A 24893-nucleotide genomic window follows, 5' to 3' on the forward strand; every position below is an offset into this window, starting at 1 on the left:
CTTACTTATTACCGGTAATAGCTTTAGGAGTAAACTATCAAATAGTGGTATTTGTTGTCAATTGGCTAAACCGATAACACTATTGAATACCGGTATTCGAATACCTCTATTCGGAGCTTAAGTGATATAAATACCCAAATTCAAATTACACCGGTTATACCTCAATAATAACCTGTAGTCAGAATACCGGTAACGGTCCCTGGCTGAAATTACTTTTCCTGTATATGCCCTTATACAAAGATTCAAGTTCCGCACTCACAAAATATCTGATCTCCATACAAACTTTCAACCTTTTTCTCACCACCTTGGGGGATGATTTACAAAAATGCTTGAATTAGTTTTCTTGTATTTTAATTTAATACCTTTTTACAAAGTTTCAAGTTCCTAGCTTAAAATAAAATTTGCACCCGAAGACGAACTTTCATCCCCTTTTTAACCCCCTTAGGGGTTGAATTTCCAAAAACGTTGCAATCACTTTTTTTGAAATCGGCTATTATGCATTTCTAAGAAGTTTCAAAGCATTTGTAATGGATTAAAATTTTCAACCCCTTTTTAACCCTGTTAGGGGATGAATTTTACAAAACGCTGTAATTACTTTTCCTGTCTTCTAATAATATCCCTAAATACAAAGATTCAACTCCACCACTCGAAAATTTTTTTGATATCCATACAAACTTTCAACCCCTTTTTCACCACCTTAGGGGATGAATTTTCAAAAACGCTGAAATTAGTTTTCTTGTATTTTAATAATATATCTTTTTACGAAGTTTCTAATTCCTAGCTCTAAAGAAAACTTTAACCCCATACAAACTTTCATCCCCTTTTTAACCCTGTTAGGGAATGAATTTTACAAAACGCTGAAATTACTTTTATTGTCTTCTAATAATATCTCTAAATACAAAGATTCAAGTCCCGCGCTCGAAAAATTTTTTGATATCCATACAAACTTTCAACCCCTTTTTCACCACCTTGGGGGATGAATTTTCTAAAACGCTGAAATTAGTTTGCTTGTATTTGAATTTGATACTTTTTTACAAAGTTTCAAGTTCCTAGATTAAAATAAAATTTGCACCCGAAGACGAACTTTCATCCCCTTTTTAACCCCCTTAGGGGTTGAATTTCCAAAAACGTTGCAATCACTTTTTTTTGTAATCGGCTATTATGCCTTTCTAAGAAGTTTCAAAGTATTTGTAATGGATTAAAATTTTCACCCCCTTTTTAACCCTGTTAGGGGATGAATTTTACAAAACGCTGAAATGACTTTTCCTGTCTTCTAATAATATCTCTAAATACAAAGATTCAACTCCACCACTCGACATTTTTTTTGATATCCATACAAACTTTCAACCCCTTTTTCACCACCTTAGGGGATGAATTTTCAAAAACGCTGAAATTAGTTTTCTTGTATTTTAATAATATATCTTTTTACGAAGTTTCAAATTCCTAGCTTAATAAAATACTTTAACCCCACACAAACTTTCATCCCCTTTTTAACCCCCTTAGGGGTTGAATTTCTCAAAATCGCTTCTTATCTCTTGTACACATTATAAATGCAATCTGGTGTGCAAATTTCAACTTTATGGCTTTTGTAGTTCGGCTCTGCGTTGATGAATCAGTCAGTCAGTCAGTCAGGACACTTGCATTTACGTAGGCAACTCTGAAAGTTCTTAGAAAAGGCTACTTAGAGATCATATAACAAAAAGAGGCATATTATTTATGAAAATATAACTCTTTATACTTTTTTTGAGGTATATGCAATTTGGTCGTTATCTGTGTTTCAGGATTGATGGCAATTTGGAAATTGTACGTCGAGCGTTATTCCAATTTCGACCTAAGAATTTTTTCGTATTACTATTTATAACGATTTTCATTGTGGGCTCAGCCAACAACAGAGTTACAGTAGGCTTCAGTTATAGTTTCATAATGAAGCCTAGTTCTTGTACGTCTGTTTATTTTTTAAATTACACATTTAATCGCTTTTTTAGTTATTCAACGGATGATCATAGAGAAGCATGTCATTCAAGAGTGACGTCAAAAGTTTACATCGCGCAGTTGGGCGGTTAATAAAAAATACTGGCAAAAAATTGTATATCAGTAGTTTTTGATATCCCTCAGTATTCATATGACACTGTTAAAAAAATCTTGCTTAAATTATTTTGTGTCAAAAAAGCTTGAATCCCGATGGGTACCTCATGAATTTCATACAAAACCTCCGAGGACCTAAAATCGCCATATAAAAAAGACATTGGAAGAATGAGCTGTGTGCGCTTCAGGGTAATCCTATCCTAATGAAAATTTGTACGCGTGGTCAGAAAGAGATAAAGCACGCATTAAAATAAAGAGTAACGTCCTAATTACTTCAGCTTTTTCTATTCTAAACACTTTCAGTTTGCCCCTCGTATATATATAGATAAGATCACTTTTATTTTTACAACACAATACAAGAAAGACAGCCACAACATAATGTTGAAACGTAAAAACCAAGAGAGCAGTCAACCGCAGATTTCACATACGTATTTTATTTGCCCCGCGGCTGCTTTTGACAATCTTTCATTACTCGTATAACTCGTATGTTAGATAGATCCTATTGAAGCTCGTTTTGATTCAATCTGCTTATACCGGTTGTGGCCTGTAACACGAGCAAATAATTAAAACATAGATTGTACTCCTCAAACGGTGACACTTTTGTTCAACAACTTTTAAAAATTATGAAGTATTCCCTATTTTTCATACAAAATAAATATTATCTTCAATGGCCAGCGCCATCGCCACGCCATATTATTGTGATTGACGTTGCTTGTCATGCCTTAAACACAACAAAATTTGCAATACATTTCATCTTAGAATAAACTTTATAGCGTACCTATCAAAAATCAAACTACAAGTTATTTTTAAAAGTCGCTGAACAAATGTTGGTCAGTATGAGGAGTACAGCCTACAGTTTAATTTTTTGCTCATATTAAAGGCCACACCCGGTATAAAGCACCGGTAACGTAAATAAGTAAATTTGCTAATTTTACGCTTTAACTGACGTATTTTTAGTCACTCGCACGACATAATTAAGAGAGCCCAGCAGTGGTATCATGGTCGCATTTTTATCAGTTACATATTTGTTAGAACGTGACAGGCCTGGTGACAAATGATAAAGAACCGACCATCTTAAGCTTCGCACACACTACACACTGCTACGGCGTAGCCCGTAGCAAAATTAGTATTAATATGCAAGGGATCTACGATCGATTGATCTACAAACAGCAACACTCCTAACTGTACACCTTATTACAAAAGACATAAGGTCCACCGATGTATAGTTAACAGCGTGGGCGATGGTATAGTGCGACATAAAATAGTAGTTTTACTTCAATATTGCATCCTCCAGATTTAATTACCATGTAGTCCGTTTTTCGACATACTGCATCGTCACACAGTTTTAGAAATTAAAAAAGAAGACATTATGACCATTCGATTACTCATTCATTCACCGACCGGTCAGTCGCAACCAATCTTGTTCATTCGTTTTTCGTGTGCAGCATCGTCAACATCGTATCCTGTTATAGTTGATCGTGAATTATAATTACACATTAAAAACTGTACGAAACATGGGAAAACGTAAACACAAACATAATGACAAGGATATTCGTCGCAAAATTCGACGTTTGGAGGATAAATTGCGATACAATAGGCGCAAAGGTAAAACTACCCGTTATTTTAACAATTTTATTGATTTGTTGTTTTTGTTACTTTTCCTGTGAATACGTTTCGTAAATTAAGTAATGTCTTGAAGTGGTAACACGAGATGTTATCCTGACAGATAATTATTTGTTTCTTGACGTGGTAATACGAGATATTGCCCTGAAACAATAACTTTTGTGCTCCTTAATGTGGTAATACGAGATATTGCCCTGGGCCAATTATTGTATGTACCTGCTTTCTTAAAGTGATGATACCGTGATATCGTCCTGAAAGTAACAATATATTATTATTATTTTAGATATGGATCGAAGATCTGACTCCTCGATGTCAGGTTCATCACAAAGCTCTTACTATGATAGACAATCACCAGATGTCGAATATGTTGAAGGCAGAAATAGCGAGTATGGCGAAGACGAGATGTTTCGTGAAGAAGCCTTTATGGAAGACGAGATTCATGATAGTACTCGCGGCTTGGCATCTCAAGTGCAGCCAGTGATGAACAGCCGCATAGCGAGCCCCTTGCCTCAGATCGCAGTGGCGCCAGCGCCAGCTCCAGCGACAGCGCCATCTTTGCCGCTAATACCTACCGTACCGCCGGAACATGCCGCTTCGGTCCAAACTAACCCCGCTCAGTCTGTACTAGAGCTCCCGATACACGTGTTACACGCTGACACGGGTACCCGTGTTCTTAAGCCCGGCGGGCTTAAGAACCCGAACTACACGAACCCGCCCGGATTCGGAAACGTTTACACGGGTACCCGTGTACACGGGTACACGGATACACGAAATAACGGATCTTATTTACCCGCCGGTTCGACCCTTCACTCTCGTGTAGCGGAGATTCGTGCTATGAAGACATACGATTGAATATGTGGGAGGTTAGGAAGATTCGATTACCTACTTTGCAGTTTTACTGGATTGATTGGTAATGTCAATAATAGGTCTAGTAGTACACTTTGTTAAATAATCATAAGATTAAAATTAACAATATCTTAGTAACCGTTCACCTCATTGATAGGTATTTAATTTTCTTCATTGATGTAGTTTTGAATAATTAAAGTAAACCTAAATGATAACCTAATAAAAAAGTAGACAGTTATGCTTACTGAAACTACAACGAACGGAATATATTATATTTTCTTTTAGCAAAATCAAATTTTGCTCACTGTTTTTAGGGCTCCGTACCCAAAGGGTAAAACGGGACCCTATTATATATCAACAAGTTCTTATACAAATATATATCGATCTTCAATCTGCAAAATGTTTTACATACTACTAGAGCCAAAAAAAGTTACATAAGTGTATGTATATATAAAAAATTAACCCATGTATCCAAAATCAACAGATTCTTATACAAAAATATGCCTATAATTTTAACACACAATTTGATAACATGCTAGGTATTTTTTTATTGGTGTCTCGCTTGCTCTTTTATTACAATTGTAGTTAGGTATAGGTCAGAAAAAATTACCACTAAATAACATTCCGACATAAACAGATAAACCACGTGCTTATCAATTGTAACAATGCGATGCAAGTACGACTCTGGCGGCACATCTGTTATCTCTAAATGCAAAACGTGTGAAGTGTTATTTTTACCTTTAAAGCATTTTTATCCTTATGATAAGACTATAGAGCCGATAATATAATGAAATTTTATGGTATCTCATAGCTGTTTTTCTACTGAGTGCATTCTTTTTAAGTGTCGATGGTTGTTAAATGCAAAAAAAGTTAGGTTAGCCATTATTTAGTTAGTGTATTTTGTAGTCTATTGTTTAAAGAAATAGAGTCGTTAATCTATAAGTACTAACATTTCAAGGCGGTTATAATCTGCTTTTACTACGAGGCGGTTATCCTAATTTGTGGTTTACCACTCAATGGTATTGTATTCTTGAGACTCTTTGAGTAAACTAGCTCAGATCGCTTGATTCACACTATACTAAGACTCTGCTGTCCGTCCGTCTGTCACCAGGCTGTATCTCACGAACCGTGATAGCTAGACAGTTGAAATTTTCACAGATGATGTATTTCTGTTGCCGCTATAACAAATACTAAAAACAGAATAAAATAAAGATTTAAGTGGGGCTCCCATACAACAATCGTGATTTTTGACCGAAGTTAAGCAACGTCGGGCGGGGTCAGTACTTGGATGGGTGACCGTTTTTTTTTTGCCTTTTTTTACATTATGGTACGGAACCCTTTGTGCGCGAATCCGACTCGCACTTTCCCGGTTTTTTTATAAGTAGCAAAGTACCCTTGTTCGAGCTGCTGAGGTGAAAATCAATTATATTGTACAACACATATCAATCACATTGAACATCCGATAAAATAAAACTGCTAAACAATCGGAGCTCCTGAACCTGAATCTTTGTTTTATTTATAACTTTATACATTACTTCAATCTCCGCTACACGCCAAAGACGGGTTAGGCCCGCGTGTATTTAAGGTCCGTTTCGCCGTGTACACGGGTACACGGGTACCCGGATACACGGATGTTAATTACACGTGTACCCGACTACACGTGCAGAACGGGTCAGAAAACCGTGTACGTGTAGTTCGGAAACGGGTACCGAACACGTGTACACGAAACCCGGACACGTCCGCGAGCCCTAGTCTGTACTACCCACAGATATAGATAAATCTACAACCGCACTCCCGCAAGAGATCCTATGTATACTGGGAGAGGCAAAAAAGCTAGACGAACCACTCGGTGAGTGTATTCCTGATGAGCTCTCTGAACGCTGGGGGAAAATATTAACGGACGGGCTGGCCAAGGAAGTGAAGCAATCTCTCGTGGATAAAATACTGATGCCTAGTAATTTTTTACTAGCCCGAGCGCCTAAGTTAAATCCGGAGGTGGCAGCAGTCATTAATGAATCAGCAAAAAATCGTGACATGCGTTTAGAAAAAGCTCAAAATCAACTGGGCCGGGGCATCGCTGGACTTGCCAATTTAGCAAATGATCTTATAAAATCAGAGTTGGATAAACTTGATATCATCAAGAAAATTTCGGAAGTTACCCAAGTCCTGCTAGACCTTCATTATGAAGAATCAATCAACAGGAACAAACTCCTAGTTCCGTTGTTAGATAAGAAGTTCTGGAACACAATAAAAGGGGTTAAAAGAGACGAATATCTCTTTGGTGAAAAACTGGGTGATAAAATCAAAAACTCCAAAGATATAGAAAAATCGGGTCAACAGATTAAAAAACCCTTCACATTCAACCCGGCGTTCCAGCATCGTAAGCAAGCGGCGCAGCCGGGAAACGCGAGAGCAGCACCAGCACCGACGACGGGCAGATACTACGAGCCTCAGTCCTCGACGTCGGCGAGGAGGACGACTTCGAGCCAGCGTCGCGGGCGTCACTACTCGAGCAACAGGGCGCACGAGCGGAGCCGGCGTTAGAGGTACCACATGCCGGTCGCATACAATATCATTATAATAATTGGTTATTAGTCACCGACGATCCGTCGGTATTATCTATTGTACAAGGATATAAAATTCCAATTGCCTTGCCGATTTCACAAAGGACCGAACCCAATAACCCTCCCTTTTCAAAAAGGGAAATGGATTCAGCAATAGCTAAATTAATTGAATTAGGAGCCATAACGAAATGTAATGAAAATACCCCTGGTCAATTCATTTCGCCTATATTTTTGACCCCAAAACCTAACGGTGATTTTAGGTTTATCTTGAATTTGAAAACATTAAACAAGTCTGTTTATTCTCACCATTTCAAAATGGAAGATATTCGCACAGCTATTAAGTTAGTATCAAAAGGCGCCTACATGGCTACAGTTGACCTAAAGGACGCCTACTTTCTGGTCCCAATACATCCATCGTATAGAAAATTTTTAAGGTTTAGATATGAGCACCTATATGAATTCAATTGTTTGCCAAATGGGTTGAGTTCAGCGCCCCTTGTCTTCACTAAGCTATTGAAACCGCTTCTATCCTTACTGAGAAGTCGCGGACATATATTAGTAGCTTACCTTGACGATATCTTGTGTATAGGAAATACTCGAGAAGCTTGCAAAGACACGGTACATGTTTTAATAGAAAATTTGGAGAAACTTGGTTTTGTTATCAATTTCGAAAAAAGTATTTTTACTCCTGCTCAAAAGTGTAATTTTTTAGGTTTAGTAATAAATTCACAAGCCATGCAATTACAATTGCCTGATGATAAAATATTAAAAGTCTCAGAAATGGCAAAAAATATGCAAGCTAAAACTTATACAAGTATACGTGACTTTGCAAAGTTCGTAGGTACACTCACGGCCGCTTGTCCTGCAGTGGCGTACGGTTGGGCGCATACAAAGCTTTTTGAACGCGAAAAATTTTTAGCCCTTCAAAAATCTCACGAGAATTACGATTCACAGATGATTCTCAAATCGTGTTTACTGGATGATTTTAAATGGTGGTCTAATATTGCGTCTAAAGCTCAAAATAAGATGCAAAAAGATACTTATCATTTCGAAATCTTTACTGACTCATCTCTCACCGGCTGGGGAGCAGCTTGTAACGGCGAAATTACTAGGGGGCATTGGTCGGCTGCCGAAGCTCAAAATCATATTAATTATCTCGAGCTTTTGGCAGCCTTCTTAGGCTTACAATCATTTTGTAAATATAGTCGTGATTTAAATGTGTTACTCAGAATCGATAACACCACTGCTATATCCTATATTAATAGAATGGGGGGTATACAGTACCCCCATCTAAACAAAATCACAAGAACGATATGGGAGTGGTGTGAACAGAGACGTATATTTATTTTTGCGTCTTACATTAAGTCACGTGACAATACCGATGCCGACCAAGCCTCTAGACATACCAATATTGACACAGAATGGGAACTTAATTATAAAAGTTTTCAAATCATTCGTAATCACTTGGGAGAACCTAACATAGATCTATTTGCATCTCGTCTAAATAACAAATGTCGAAGATATGTTTCTTGGAAACGGGATCCCAGTGCTTACGAAATTGATGCGTTTACCTTTTCATGGCGCAATTACTTTTTTTACGCCTTCCCTCCATTTGCGCTTGTTCTAAAATGTCTTCGAAAAATAGTCGACGATGGAGCAAGGGGTATCCTGGTTGTCCCACATTGGCCGGGACAACCATGGTTTCCGTTGTTCCTGTCCCTAGTCAAATCAGAAATTATCTATCTGACACCTAATAAAAATCTTTTACTGTCACCTTACAGAGAGTGTCACCCCCTTTGGCGCAGCCTTACCCTGGCGTGCGCAGTGTTATACGACAAGCCTACGTAAAACGCGGCATACCGGATGATTGTATTGAAATAATGTTACAATCTTTATCAAAGAATACTCTTACTCAATATAATGTAGGGTTAAAACAATGGTTCGAGTTTTGTCAGGTGAATAATATTGATTTGTATAATGGTTCTGTAGCTGACATCTTAAAATTTCTAACAGAAAAGTACCATGCAAACGCCAGCTATGGCACATTAAATTCCTTTCGATCCAGCTTATCCTTGATTATGGATAAAGACCGATGTAATAATGATTGTGTTTCGAGGTTCCTAAAAGGCGTTTTCAAAAGTAAACCGTCCTTTCCTAAATATAATTCTATATGGGACCCTAATTTAGTCTTGGATTACCTGTCTGGTTTCTTTCCTAATGAGTCGCTAACGATAGAAAATTTGACAAAGAAATTGGTAACTCTTCTCGCGTTGTCAACGGGACAACGTGTGCAGACGTTATCTTTAATAAATGTTGCAGATATTCAGATACAAGAGTCCCGTATTGTTATTGTCATTAATGAGATTATTAAAACATCTGCGCCTAACAGACATAATCCAAGACTGACTCTACCCTTTTTTAAGGAAAAGGCCACTATTTGTCCAGCATCAGCATTATCCTGTTACATAGAAAGAACGTGTAAATTTAGATCCACTATAAACTCGAACAAATTGATCTTGACAATCAAAAAACCTATTCACAATGCTAGTCCCCAAACTATCAGCCGCTGGATAAAGCAAACGCTAAGTAACAGCGGAGTGGACACCAAGACGTTCACCGCTCATAGCACCCGGCACGCCTCGACGTCCTCAGCTAGCCGATCTGGTATTTCCACTGATATAATTCAAAGAACAGCGGGGTGGTCGGGAAATTCTCTTTGTTTTGCCCGCTTTTACAATCAACCACTAATAAATACACAGGAAGATTGTATTTTTGCTCGAGCTGTATTAAATAGTTGAACTAGGTTCATTATCATAATTGATTAGTTGAATAATCTGTAATTATCATTAATATGCTGAATAATATTGAAACATTATTTCTGATTAACTTTGTATACCTACAATTGCATAATAATAATAATAAACTTAAATTTATTAATTATTATGTTGCCTTTCATTCTGCAACCAGCGCTAAACATCTACATGGTAATTAAATCTGGAGGATGCAATATTGAAGTAAAATTTATGGTTAAAAGAACTTACCTAAGTGAATTTCAACCAAAATTTTACGAAATATTGCATCCGAGAGATTTAATATCCCGCCAACCCCAAAGAATAAAGAACCCCATGATGCAGAATAAAAGTCAGGGCTAAGAATTATAGCTCTAAAACAAATGAACAAGATTGGTTGCGACTGACCGGTCGGTGAATGAATGAGTAATCGAATGGTCATAATGTCTTCTTTTTTAATTTCTAAAACTGTGTGACGATGCAGTATGTCGAAAAACGGACTACATGGTAATTAAATCTCTCGGATGCAATATTTCGTAAAATTTTGGTTGAAATTCACTTAGGTAAGTTCTTTTAACCATAAAAAATGTCGGCGGCCGATCGTAAGATCAGGCATATCGTGAAATTCTTAGGCATATCGTGAAACGTAAAAATCTTTGACTCGTTCCCTGAGTCGACGGAGCCCCGCTACGCGGGGCTCCTATTTCTGGGCAGTTTGCCCTTCGGGCATCTGAAGCAACCTAACGAACCTATCGTGCCTCTATATTGGTTTAATGTGACTATCGTCAAAACATTACACAGGAACATTACGATCTGCCTGATCTTACAATCGGCCGCCGACAGAAATAAAATAAAATGGGACTAATAAAATTCCATACTAAATTGTTGTCATTTTACGTCAAAAATGTTGGCACCCTCAATAATTTTCTACAATTTCTTGGCGGACTATACTAGAGGCGCATCATGAGCGTCACGTAAAAAAAAAAACATTTTTTCCACTTTGAAGATGTTCTGAATTACACGTCCTAAACATAAGCACAATTTGTTGCATTTCGGTAGGTTCATATCATTTTTACAGCCGCGTTTAAAAACGGCGCGTGACAAGTTTACGAGCCAAGATACCGGCCGTAAAAACCACCGATACCTACACTCGATCTTGGCAGAAATGCGGAACATGGAAAAGTAAGTACATAAAACAATTTATATATATACGATGTCTTTGAAATGACTTCATTTGTCGCATTAAATTATTAAAATATCTGGCAGACCGAGCTTTGCTCGGATAACATATAAAAACTCAAAAATGCGCGATAAATCGATTTATCGCCCCCAAAATCCCCCATATAGCAATTTTATCGAAATCGTTAGAGCCGTTTCCGAGATCCCTGAAATATATATATAAATAAATATACATATGAATAAATAAACAAGAATTGCTCGTTTAAAGGTATTAGATAAGAAATTTTGCTTCCAACAATGGTAAAGAACGTTTTTCTTTGCCATGTGTCATAAAGTTTTACGTAACATAAACGAAATTGTTGCGTGAATTGTCAAGCACATATCACATATCACAGATCACAATAAAATTTTAATTCCTGGATTTCCTGGTAATAGGAAAAAAGTGACCATTATTTGGAATTAGATATACAACCTGATTCTAATTTTGATAAACGTCAAAAATTAGATCCGATCGTATCGAGATCTAATTTTTGACATTTAATAATTAGAATCAGGTCGATAGTCAGAAGAGCGAGAATCATTGTATTTTTCAACCTAGAAAATGTTTAATCGTACTCTCGTAATAGGCAATGTAGAGGAAGTTTACGATATCACTGTAGCAAGCTATTCAACGCGGATCCAGCGGTATCTGCAGTATAGGAGCTAGTTTGGTACGCTTTAGATAGCACACATTCCCCTTCTAGCCCGTCTCGCCTGCATTGTGCATGCCGTGGCAGCCATGCATTCCGCGATAAGACTTTGGCCACGTATTCCCATCGCTTATGCAACGCGACCTACTTGAATGTTCTGGCTGACCAGTGTGATAATGACCTCGAGATCCGTAACTGTGCCTGGTAGGAGAGCACTCTTACATTGGGTTTGCTGAACAGTCCAGTAGCCCGCCCTAGGTAAGCGTATAGAATATCCCTGTACCGTGCAAGTTGATTGCTTTAGCGCACCCGCGCGGGATTTTCCCTTTTTGTCCCACTTTGAAAACAACACAGGGCTATAAAATAACTGCCGCACCTCGCATAACTATTCAATAACAAGCTCATGTTAAATTGGAAAACTGAAATGCGAGAACAATTGAACGGAATTTCTAATGTAAAGTGTCATTCTATGGAACTTGCTGACTATGTATACAAAAGTCAATAGTAAATTCATCATTCAGAGACAATTTCAATATGGCGGTTTGTTTACTTAGTTAGCAAGTTCCATAGAATGCCACTTTAACTACTACTGTAAATGTAACTTAATCGTAGCAGAAACGTATCATTTTCTGCACACCTTATAGAATAACAATTACCCTCTTTCAGAGCATGAGAAATGAAGAAGTTTTATAACTACCGACACAAATCGGGCAAATAAGATCATTCCTTGCATTTCAGTTCGTAGACTTGCAAATAGCGCAAATACCGTTACATTACTCTAGCTACGTTCCTAGTTTCATATCGTATTTATGCAAATGCGTATAAAAATAGATTAAGTATGTTCTTACTACTCCAATACTTATACACTTGAATTACTGTGAAGGTACTCCAATTCACAAGAGATACAGAGGTGACTCGAGTTTATTACTAACTGCAATACCAAAGTGCAAGCTGCGGCTAAGGCGATCGACTGCAGTGAGATACAATCCAATAAGCGCGATTGCTACTGGGTACATCGATACCGTGTGGACCGATAGGGGTTTATTTGTGGTAAGTAGCCTAGCAGTCTAGAAGTAGTAGGGGCGCTAACCGGACGATAAACCGCAAACCGCAACGCTTATAATGTTGATTAGGTACATAATGCTTATCATATAAATTGAACATGTTATGGAATACCTAGCCACACTAGTCAAGAGAAAGAGTGTGCATTATGTACTATGCAGTCTGTTGCATACTTACGACATTGTATTTGGTGGGTCATAATTTGAATAAGTATTTAAACTTACTTTAAATAGTTTGTATTGAATCAACATATACAACAACATTCGATTTGAAAGAGCTGAGAATGGCATTAGCATTACATATATTATATGAAATTATTGTACATGTAAATTGTTTAAGAAATTCTTGCGTAATTTTATCGTATGATACCCGAAAGTAAATCAGAACCAATACCAAGATTTGTACAGAACACACTGTACCTACATATACTGTGCCATGCAAAAATGTTTGGAATCCAATAAATGTACAGCCCTCTTTTCTCCCGTGCCACAAGATATTGTGTGAAAATTTCGAATTTGTTCCAGATCGGACTTTACCCTCTTCTCATGTTCGTTAGGTATGTACAATAGGTACAATTGTATATTAAAAGTAGATACCTCGGAACTCTTTTTAAACAAATAGCTACTTGTAAGGTAAGTAATTTATATTTTTATATATCGCCTATAAACTGAGTTAGGTATTTTATTATACATATCTACAACTACCTACATCGATTTTGGTTCATTACAAAGGTCTTGAGGAGGTGTTTAGAACAGGAGGCGGGTCAGCAAGTTATCAGTAAAAGGGTAAACTTAACGAAAAAGACAAACAAACGCGTCGTTGAAGAGTTCCGTTCTGGTTTTTATCAGCAGTTCCAGTTGCACTTCATCAAATAGCACTTTTTTGAATGCTATGATTGTTGCAAATGCTTGATTTGTTGATGAAAATCCAAAAATCGCTATAATATTTGAGGAATGTCCTCAATTCCTCCCGAATCCCATCATCAGAAAAATGGAACCAACTTGGAATTGGAACTATATATATACCTACTTTTGAACAATATAATAATTTTCAAACACAAAGATCTTGATAGTATGATTTAGAATCTATATATATAAATGCAAGTGTCCTGACTGACTGACTGACTGACTGATTCATCAACGCAGAGCCGAAACTACAAAAGCCAGAAAGTTGAAATTTGCACACCAGATTTCATTTATAAAGTGTACAAGAGATAAGAAGCGATTTTGAGAAATTCAACCCCTAAGGGGGTTAAAAAGGGGATGAAAGTTTGTATGGGGTTAAAGTTTTCTTTTAAGCTAGGAATTTGAAACTTCGTAAAAAGATATATTATTAAAATACAAGAAAACTAATTTCAGCGTTTTTGAAAATTCATCCCCTAAGGTGGTGAAAAAGGGGTTGAAAGTTTGTATGGAAATAAAAAAAATTTTCGAGTGGTTGAGTTGAATCTTTGTATTTAGAGATAATATTAGAAGACGAGAAAAGTAATTTCAGGGTTTTGTAAAATTCATCCCCTAACAGGGTTAAAAACAGGTTGAAAATTTTAATCCATTATAAATGCTTTGAAACTTCTTAGAAAGGCATAATAGCCCATTACAAAAAAAACCGGGCAAGTGCGAGTCGGACTCGTGCACGAAGGGTTCCGTACCATAATACAAAAAAAAAACAAAAAAAGCAAAAAACAAAAACGGTCACCCATCCAAGTACTGACCACTCCCGACGTTGCTTAACTTTGGTAAAAAATCACGTTTGTTGTATGGGAGCCCCATTTAAATCTTTATTTTATTCTGTTTTTAGTATTTGTTGTTATAGCGGCAACAGATATACATCATCTGTGAAAATTTCAACTGAGATACAGCCTGGTGACAGACGGACGGACGGACGGACGGACGGACGGACGGACGGACAGCGAAGTCTTAGTAATAGGGTCCCGTTTTACCCTTTGGGTACGGAACCCTAAAAAAGTGATTGCAACGTTTTTGTAAATTCAACCCCTAAGGGGGTTAAAAAGGGGATGAAAGTTCGTCTTCGGGTGCAAATTTTATTTTAAGCTAGGAACTTGAAACTTTGTAAAAAAGTATCAAATTCAAATACAAGAAAACTAATTTCAGCGTTTTAGAAAATTCATCTCCCAAGGTGGTGCAAAAGGGGTTGAAAGTTTGTATGGATATGAAATTTTTTTTCTATTGCAGGACTTGAGTCTTTGTATTTGGGGATATTATTAGAAGACAATAAAAGTGATTTCAGCGTTTTGTAAAATTCATCCCCTAAGGTGGTGAAAAAGGGGTTGAAAGTTTGTATGGATATCAAACATTTTTTCGAGTATAGGACTTGAATCTTTGTATTTGGGGATATTATTAGAAGACAATAAAAGCGATTTCAGCGATTTGTAAAATTCATCCCCTAACAGGGTTAAAATGGGGTTCAAAGTTTGAATCCATTACAAATGCTTTGAAACTTCTTAGAAAGACATAATAGCCGATTACAAAAAAAAGTTATTGCAACCCCTGAGGGGTTTAAAAAGGGGATGAAAGTTCGTCTTTGGGTGTTAATTTAATTTTAAGCTAGGAACTTGAACTTTTTGCAAAAAAAAGGTATTAAATTAAAAAACATGAAAACTAATTCAAACATTTTTGAAAATCATCCCCCAAGGTGGTGAGAAAGGGGTTGAAAGTTTGTATGGAGATCAGATATTTTGTGTGTGCGGAACTTGAATCTTTGTATAAAGGCATAGGTACCTAATTATGAGAATACAAAAAAAGTAATTTCAGCAACCAACATCAAAATCCAATTGACTTAAAACTTCATACAACTTGCTAAAAAAGAAAAGTACTTAATTTTAACATTGCTTGGATATGAAAATTATATGTACTAAAGATGTAAAAATGTTGAAGATAAGAATCCACGCGGACGAAGTCGCGGGCAACAGCTAGTTTGGAAATAAATAGTATGAGTCTCGGTTCATTGACACCCTATCGATACTAAACTGAACTCTATTAAATGGCACATGATGACATGTAGGCGCAGTCACATGTCACATATCACGTGCATACTGTGTATGTATGAGACGAGCGGTTCATCAGTTAGGTATACATTTATCAGGACGGAAGCATCCAATGATTCTGTTAGTAGGTACGAGGTTACGAGCACATACCTAAGACCTATTATTTATAACTAAAGATTAAAGAGTTGTAACAGTTAGGTATTAAATTACCTACATTTGCATGTGTACCTAACTTATTTTTGCCTGCCAGGCCACTAGGTCAGGAAATGAATGCTCAAAAAACGTTGTAGAGGGAAATGCTAGGAACACAATTTTTGACTCCGTAGCTTTGTTTGGACTAGTTAGGAGGTGAACATATCAAAAGTCCCCGGCTGTAGCCCCGGTGCTGGGGGGTAGAGGGGGGTAAGAAGGTCGAATTTTTCGGTTTTTCATTGATATCTTGGAAACTTTGCGTCTTAGCGACATGACTACTAAGACAAACCGAAAGCTGATAAAATTAGTTACTAGTTTTATTCAGTCAAGTTTTTCGATATCTTGAATAGTTTTTGAGATACCCGCTCTTGAAAGTTTATTTAGGGATTTTATTTTTTTCTTGATATCTACATCATTGAAGCTGTTAGACCATGTTTGATATCATTTTCGTATAAATCGGGGGTGCTGAATTCATTTATGGTATCACATTGACACTATTGACGACCGGTCTGGCCTAGTGGGTAGTGACCCTGCCTGCGAAGCCGGTGGTCCTGGGTTCGAATCCCAGTAAGGGAATTTATTTGTGTGATGAACACTAATATCTGTTCCTGAGTCATGGGTGTTTTCTATGTATATAAGTATGTATTTATCTATATAAGTATGTATATCGTCGCTTAGCACCCATAGTACAAGCTTTGCTTAGTTTGGGGCTAGGTTGATCTGTGTAAAGATGTCCCCCAATATTTATTTATTTATTTATTTATTTATTTATTTATTTATTCCGAAGTAAAACCAAAATTTAAAAAAAAATATATTTTTTTAAATCCCTCTTCACGCTTAAACCGCTGAACCAATTTCATTGAAATTTGGTATAGAAATAGTTTCAGTCTCGACACAGGACATAGAATAGTTTTTATAACCAAAAGCATCTTTTGAGGGTGTGAAAAGTGGGGTGGAAATTTGTATGGGGAATCAATAACCGCTGAACCGGTTTAGATGAAATTTAGGATGGTATACATCTGTGTTTAGATGAAAATGATACCAAACATGACTTCAAACCTTACCTTAAGCAGTATTAACCTCAGGAATTCAGTTTCGTCGACGAAGTTGAATTCCCCCCATACTCCATTTCACAACTTTAAAGGATGATTATTGAGATAAAAAGTATCTTAATGTCCTGCCTTGGGACTCGAAATATCTGTACACCAAATTTCAATTAAATCGGTTGAGCGGTTTAGGCGTGAAGAGGAATTGAAAAAAAAAGTTATTTGTTTAAAGTTCATATGTTTTTTCTTAGGAATGGTGTCAATGTGATACCAAAAATGAATTCAGCGCCCCCGATTTATATGAAAATGATACCAAACACGGCCTAGCAGCTTCACTAATGTAGATATCAAGATAAAATTGAAAGCCCTAAATAAACTTTCAAGAGCGGATATCTCAAAAACCGGGCAAGTGCGAGTCGGACTCGCGCACGAAGGGTTCCGTACCATAATGCAAAAAAAAAAAAACAAAAAAAAATACGGTCACCCATCCAAGTACTGACCACTCCCGACGTTGCTTAACTTTGGTCAAAAATCACGTTTGTTGTATGGGAGCCCCATTTAAATCTTTATTTTATTCTGTTTTTAGTATTTGTTGTTATAGCGGCAACAGAAATACATCATCTGTGAAAATTTCTACTGTCTAGCTATCACGATTCGTGAGATACAGCCTGGTGACAGACGGACGGACGGACGGACGGACGGACGGACGGACGGACGGACGGACAGTGAAGTCTTAGTAATAGGGTCCCGTTTTACCCTTTGGGTACGGAACCCTAAAAAAACTATTCAAGATATCGAAAAACTTGACTGAATAAACCTTGTAACAAATTTTATCAGCTTTTGGTTTGTCTTAGTAGTCATGTCGCTAAGACGCAAAGTTTCCAAGATATGAGTGAAAAACCGAAAAATGAGACCTTCTTTCCCCCCTCTACCCCCCAGCACCGGGGCTACGGCCGGGGACTTTTGATATGTTCACCTCCTAACTAGTCCAAACAAAGTTACGGAGTCAAAAATTGTGTTCCTAGCATTTCCCTCTATACCTTCTTATTGCTTGGCCTACACTATTTGCCTGCTAATAACATTATTTCAATTGATTAGTAATATCGTAAATATAGTTAGCATGGGTGGAACATAGACTAGGAATCCTCTAGACCGAGTTTAGAGCAATTATTTCATGCAACCGATGATGCCAAAAATGCGGGGGTGCGCGGGACGAGGTGCCGTGCCGTGATTGGTGCGTTCAAAGACACGGACGTCACACAAAGACACTTTCGACTCGAACATAGAGTAAAATTACCGTATGCGTGGCAGAGGGGGTAGCGCGACTATGCTCAGTCTGGAGGATGTTTTGTCTGTGGGGTGGAATTACAGTGAAGCCTTCTGTGAATCAAACGAATCAAACGGACAAAAACGTGAGGTTTTTCTTTTTAATTTTAGTTGTCCGACTATCTGTTTCCTCATGAATAAGAATCGTACGGCATTCCGTGCAACAGAGTAGAATTATGAAGACGAGTGATCTGTCCACCTGCGAGAAGACTTGACGGTTGCCCAAATTTTCAGTAAGTACCACATTTCTCATGCGTCAGTTATTCTTCTTTTGTTGACGCTACATAGATTCAAAGTAATGACTCATTATCTTTATTTTAATAAATTATTTTCTAATTAATGTTAAAATTTATAAATTTAATTTCCACTGCAATAACAAGAAAAGACATGTGTCAAGGGATAGTTTAACTTAGCATATAAATACGATGGACCCGCGCTAGATACGTGGCATAAATATTAGATACCGAAGCATCGCGGGCTTTCAAGTAATCTTTTCTATCTAATAAAGGAGCTAAATTTAGAAAACGATTCTCTTCGAGCCATCGCATACTAAGGGCCCCCCCACATCTGGCGTCTTTCGAGCGTCGTCGTCTGTCGGCGCGGCGTCGGTCCAGCGCTATGGAAAATGACGTCGCTGCGCAGTTGCGTCGACGCTGCGTCGACGTTGCGTCGACGTCGGCCATAGAATTGTAGACGCCGACGCTCGAAAGACGCCAGATGTGAAGGGGCCCTTTTAGTAGGAACCTACGTTGAAACGTTATTTATTTACTTGGTATAGCCGCATTTTACTTGTAGATGAATAGTTATTTGTACAACGAGAGATCAAAGTTTGATATTTCTTCGAGTGCTTATTTTGAGTCCCGTGCAAGCGAAAGATTCTATAATTTAATTTAGAATCTTGAGCGTAGTAAGGGATTCAAAAGCGCACGAGAAGTAAATAACTTTGATCTCGTGTAGTACACAAAATTTTTCACCCTAAGCAGTGAGAACATACCTAGAGGGACAGAGATAATAGAACCCAAGTATATCGAACTTGTATTAGACCCCGCATGTTGAAATGACATTCGACTATAAAGGTCACTTGAATGACATTTTGTCTCACTCAGTGAGCAACATCGCATTTTGCTCACTCATTTTGTCTCACTCAGTGAGCAAAATGCGATTTTGCTTACTGAGTGAGATAAAATGACTCACACTGTTTTTAAGAAGCAAAGTACCCTTGTTCGAGCTGCTGAGGTGAAAAATATTTTGGGTTTATTTATAATGTAACTATGTATATTTATTTATTATACAAAAGGTTAATGGTACATAAATAATCATACAAAATAACTTAAATAAGTATATCTAAATATTAAAATATTTTAATCTAAAAGACCTCCGCGGGCTGTACCGGGTGCAAAGGTGCCCATGAATAATTAGATTCATGAAAGTCATGAACAAACCGAATAGAGGACTTCTGTCAAGTGAATCATTAAATATTAACATATGAATAGATTCTTTTTTTCAATTTAATCTTGTCCCTGTGGGTGAGGTAGTAGGATAGTTACCCCGGACTAACCCAAATGCTAACTAGCGGCTGGTAGGTACTATAAGACAGACGCAACAGTTTCTCGCATAAATTGATTAAAATTAACCTGTCGGTCTAGCATGAGTTGCGTTCTCGCCCGCGACCCCGTACGCGTACATCTAGCGCGACTTCAAGTATGGACTCGCGCGTGAGAACGCAACTTACGCTAGACCTGCCTGATTCAAATACATGGAACGAAAGTTACCTAACTTCCATAACAAAAAAAAAGTTACCTAACTTGATTATTTTTGAATTCTAGCTTGAAGTGTAATTATAGGCTGGAAAAAGGCATGGCCACTTACGAATGAATTCCATACATAATGTACTTCAGCTCGGTGTACAAAAATGGTCAACTCGGTGCAAGATCTAGATTACCCGTCCCTTTCTTATTAATACAGTTAGAATAAGACGGTAGTAGCCTATCGCGATGCTGTTAAATATTACAAGTAACGCGCATGTTGATCGAATCAAAATTGTACTTAAAGCCGTGCAAGAGGTTAAACTTAATAAGTATAGAATTTTATTTTAACCAATCATAACTTTTATTGACCAATCACATTTTTTTTAATAGGAGGAAATAATATATTGGATAATATTCAAAACCGCGGACGGGGTATATTTATGGAGAAGGGATAACGTTTAGTATTAATATGTGACAGTCATACGTAGGTCACTCGATAAGTTTTGAGATGCTCGAAATTTGAAAATGGAACGCACCTGAATTATTATATGTTTTTAAAAAGCAAATTTATTAAAAAATAGAACACAAGTTGCCGATTCGCTCCAATTTAAAAAATGAATATGATACAGTCATTTTTCCAAAACGGTTCCCGCGTTTTTTCCTTGTAAACGATGGAGCTTAACCGCGAACATTTGCGTGCTATGATATTTTATGATTTTATTTTTGGTTTATCTGAACAATTGTGTTTGCAACGATTGCAGTCAGCGTTAGGAGATTCTGCTCCTTCACGGGCAACAGTTTTTAGATGGTTCAACGAATTCAAAAGGGGTAAAACCAGCCTCGAAGATGACCACCGAAGTGGTCGCCCGCAAACAGCAGTGACTGCAGAAAACGTGTGGACTACTGAAATGTTGGTGCGAGAAGATCCACGAATAACATACAAGGACAAAGAGAAGATCCTAGCGGTCAATTCGGGGGGCGTTAATATAATCCTACATCAATATCTTGGAGTGAGGAAGCTCTGTTGTCGTTAGATCCCGCGTTTGCTCTAACAAACTGATGAAGTTGCGATTTCTGCCTTATCGGATCAAGACTGGCAAAAATGTTTTCAAAGTTGGTTTAGATGAATGGAACTTTGAATATAGAATGATAGACCGGGAGATAGTGACACATTTTACTGGGTCATTTGTACCAGTATGGCGGTTCGTCAGGGGTCTAAGCACGTAATGAAGGGTAGAAAAATGATGGTCATAGCGCTGGTACCGGCGGCCCAATCGCGTGGGCGTTAGTCGAACGTGTCGGATAAAATACGAGTGTCGAACGATTTGTTCCACAAAAATCCTCGTATTTTCCGATAGTCCATAAAAAAGAAGTAGGCGGTAGCGTAATGCCATACTTCTCCGGTGTGACTTACAGCCCGCCATACTGAGGCGAACACATTAATTTAAAAAAAAACAATTCAACCATTTGTGCCAAGCCAATTTTTGCACAGGTGATCATCGTCGAGCAGCCATTCATGGACATTAGCTTGGCACAAATGATTGAATTGTTTATTTTTAATTAATGTGTTCGCCTCAGTATGGCGGGCTGTAAGTCACACCGGAGAAGTGTGGCATTACGCTACCGTCTACTTCTTTTTTATGGACTATCGAAAAATACGAGGATTTTTGTGGAACAAATCGTTCGACACTCGAATTTTATCCGACACGTTCGACTAACGACCACGCGATTGGGCCGCCAGTAACAGCGCTATGACCATCATTTTTATTTCGTTCATTACGTACTTAGACCCCTGACGAACCGCCATACTGGTACAAATGACCCAGTAAAATGTGTCACTATCTCCCGGTCTAGATATGATAGAGAGTATTTTGAAAAAAAATAATATATATAGTGCTAATATCTTGAATAGTTTTTCTGTATCTCAAAACTTATCGAGTGACCTACGTATACACCTGTCAACAATGTACTGATAGCTTCGCCCGTCAGTGAGGTGAGTGTAACATAAAATCGTCATTGATGTTACGTTAATAATAGGTTGTGTAGTAAATTTAAGTTAGCTAAATTGGATCTACAAAGAGCCTACTCCAAAAATGGTTTACAAATTTTGAGGAAAACTTAGATAAATACATACCTACATTGGAACATATAACCAAAGAGAATTTGAAATAGAGAGTTACTGTCATTGTAAATTATGTAGCGACAGTACATTTACTGCCATTTTTTGACATAAGATAAAATTGTTACAACGGCATTTGACTTTGATCATTATTCTTTCACTAATATGTGTTAACTTGTTAAATATTGATATTAACGCCATCTACGCGAGAGTAGGCTCAAGCTGCAAAGGTATGGTGCAATCATTTCGAGCGATGGCGCCATAACCTTTGGCCTTTAACAAATTAACCCATATCAGTGAAAGAATAAGGATCAAAGTCAAAGGGCGTTCTAACAGTTTTAATCTTCTGACAAAAGATGGCAGTAAATTTACAGTGGCTACATAATTTACTTTGACAATCCGCCTCTATACACTCTATTCTCTAAATTCTCTTTGATATAACTAACATTATAAGTTAAATAAAACCTACAATCGACGTGATTGTAATTCCTATGATGCCGGCGTAAATGTTACTTTTGAATAGCCAACGAAATTTCTCACTTCAGAGTTCTCGCTTATCGTTTTTCTATTAAGAACTTATTTCATAAATAAAACATCGAAAAAGCTGAGTTACCCACTTATTTCCATAAGATAAGCTTTCTCGAGATTATTGGAATGGGCTTCCTGGAAAGATGCGATATATTAATCAATGTCGAGATGCCAAACGGTAGCCGGAATGTCTATTAGGAACAAAATACCGAGTAAGTTATTTGAAAACTGTTGATAATAAGCCTTTTACGATTTTACTTTTAATCTTGAATACATTTTTTTCGAATCTAACACAATTACACATTAGGCGCATTGTTGAATGAGAAACTAAAAAGCGAATCAGTTTTTATTAGAGGACAACTATATAACCAGGAATAAAACTAGTTTAGGCAGAGCAGGATAACAAAACCACAAGAACAATTGCCGTATTAAACATGTCAGTACCTACTACCTATCATAAAAAGGCCTAATCGCTCGGCGCAGCATCCGCAGCTGAATGCTAAGAAAACTGCGACAACATATCTAATTGTCTCCAGGCGCGGTCTCAGAGCAGCGCGAAAATCAATAGGCATGTCTTCGAGATGGCATCTGCACTTCACGGTTTAGCCGCTCGTGGGACCCAGTGTTTTATATAATCTAAGGGTTTGTTGACAGTGGGTGGGCCGCATCCTTATCAGCCGCGCGTCGAGGGCTTACCACGCCCTCGGGATGCTGTGCCGTGGACCAGGGCCCCGTACGCGGTTTTGGTGACTTAAAGTGTGGTGGGTGGTTACGTAAGGACTTACCCGCGTGAGCGAGGTGCCAGTCGGGGCGCCATTGGGCGCGTGGCGGCGGCGCGGGGCAGCGACACGAGCGGGTCCGGGCGCAGCGACGGGCGGCGCGCGACTGACGTTGCGTGCGGGGCGCGTGCGTGCGCTCGCCGCGCGCCTGCGCCCACTCACCAACATTTGTTTTGCTCTACCGCGGCCACACTACAAAACCCTAATGTGCCGATGTAAGAGAACTTTTATCCTCACACTTCGTTAGGATATTACAGGCATGCTTGCGGGTAAGCGGATGTGAGCTGCAACAAAATTGTTCAAATTGGAAATTTCTATTGAAGTGTATACACTTGGAAATAGCAGTGAGAAATACTAACAACTCAATAGGCAATACCTATAAACGCTTGTCATTTGACCTTACTTTCATTTCTAAAGCAATTTGTTTTCCTATCTGATGCATAGCGCAGAATAGATGTATGTAGCTCTTTTATCTATTTCACTGCGTAACTCGTCAATCGCGTAGCGCTACGCCGTAGCGCGTAGTATTTATTTTCCACTTTGCTGTGAGAACTCTCCGTAGCACTTTGTAACGATGTTGCATCCGGCTCGATTCGAGAAATGAATTAGAGATTATATGATATGAAATAGATGTGACGTTCCACGGCAAAAGGTACCTTATGACGGCTGGCGCAATAATATTGGAGCGGCGTTAATAATAGCGTAAGCGCCAACCGCCATAAGGTACCTTTACTCGTGGGACGTTACATATCTTTACTATATCCTATCTAGTTAATCTGTAATTCATTTCCCGAATCGCGCCGATCGTCTACAGAGGCCGATCTGAAGATTTGAACTAGGAAGTCGGTTCCAATTTAACATTTTGTTATGGTTTTGAAATGCTTTTGATACGACCTTAAGAAGTTAAGATTAAGCATGGCGATTGGCGCGCATTTCACGCACGACTTTCACCTCGTTTCGTATTCACCAATCAGCGTGAGTGATCTTCAAGTTCTCAAAACAAGATCAAAATCGTAACAAACTATTAAATCCGAATAGGGCTCAAGTACGCGCGAAATGCACGCGTAAAAAGTACGTTCGAATTGTCCTCACAGTTTTACTATCGAATTGCAACAATGTAGATTTCCCATATCAAGGATCGTTGTATTATTCATGATCATGAATGTAAAATCAGTGCATTAAATCTGCAGATATTATAATAGTGCAACATCAACATCAACTCGAGGACAATGACTACTATTCAAATTATCTTTTGAACAATGATGATGATGAATGATGAGTAGCTACCTAGTATAGCAGCAGGCGCCGCGCTGC

At 38.0% G+C, this 24893-nt stretch overlaps 2 protein-coding genes across 4 annotated transcripts in view; one reads left to right on the forward strand and one right to left on the reverse strand.

The window, feature by feature from the left end:
• Positions 1 to 23696, reverse strand: part of LOC134677630 (dorsal-ventral patterning tolloid-like protein 1) — a 135625-nt gene extending 111929 nt beyond the window's left edge. For 2 of the 3 annotated variants that reach the window (XM_063536092.1, XM_063536104.1), the window contains exon 1: positions 23586 to 23695. The gene's annotated coding sequence lies outside the window, so the exon portion shown is untranslated. Of the gene's footprint in view, positions 1 to 23585 lie in introns of all 3 variants that reach the window. The other variant, XM_063536098.1, reaches the window with a different exon arrangement.
• On the forward strand, positions 3353 to 10494 carry LOC134672906 (uncharacterized). Its single transcript, XM_063530859.1, has 5 exons — positions 3353 to 3690; positions 3992 to 4447; positions 6323 to 6847; positions 6952 to 7100; positions 8900 to 10494. Exons 1-5 carry the CDS (start codon positions 3600 to 3602, stop codon positions 9914 to 9916), a joined length of 2238 nt encoding a protein of 745 aa, XP_063386929.1. The 5' UTR covers positions 3353 to 3599; the 3' UTR covers positions 9917 to 10494.
• Positions 23697 to 24893: the final 1197 nt, after the last annotated feature.

The sequence above is a fragment of the Cydia fagiglandana genome, chromosome 2, assembly GCF_963556715.1.
Source record: "Cydia fagiglandana chromosome 2, ilCydFagi1.1, whole genome shotgun sequence".
Taxonomy (NCBI): domain Eukaryota; kingdom Metazoa; phylum Arthropoda; class Insecta; order Lepidoptera; family Tortricidae; genus Cydia; species Cydia fagiglandana.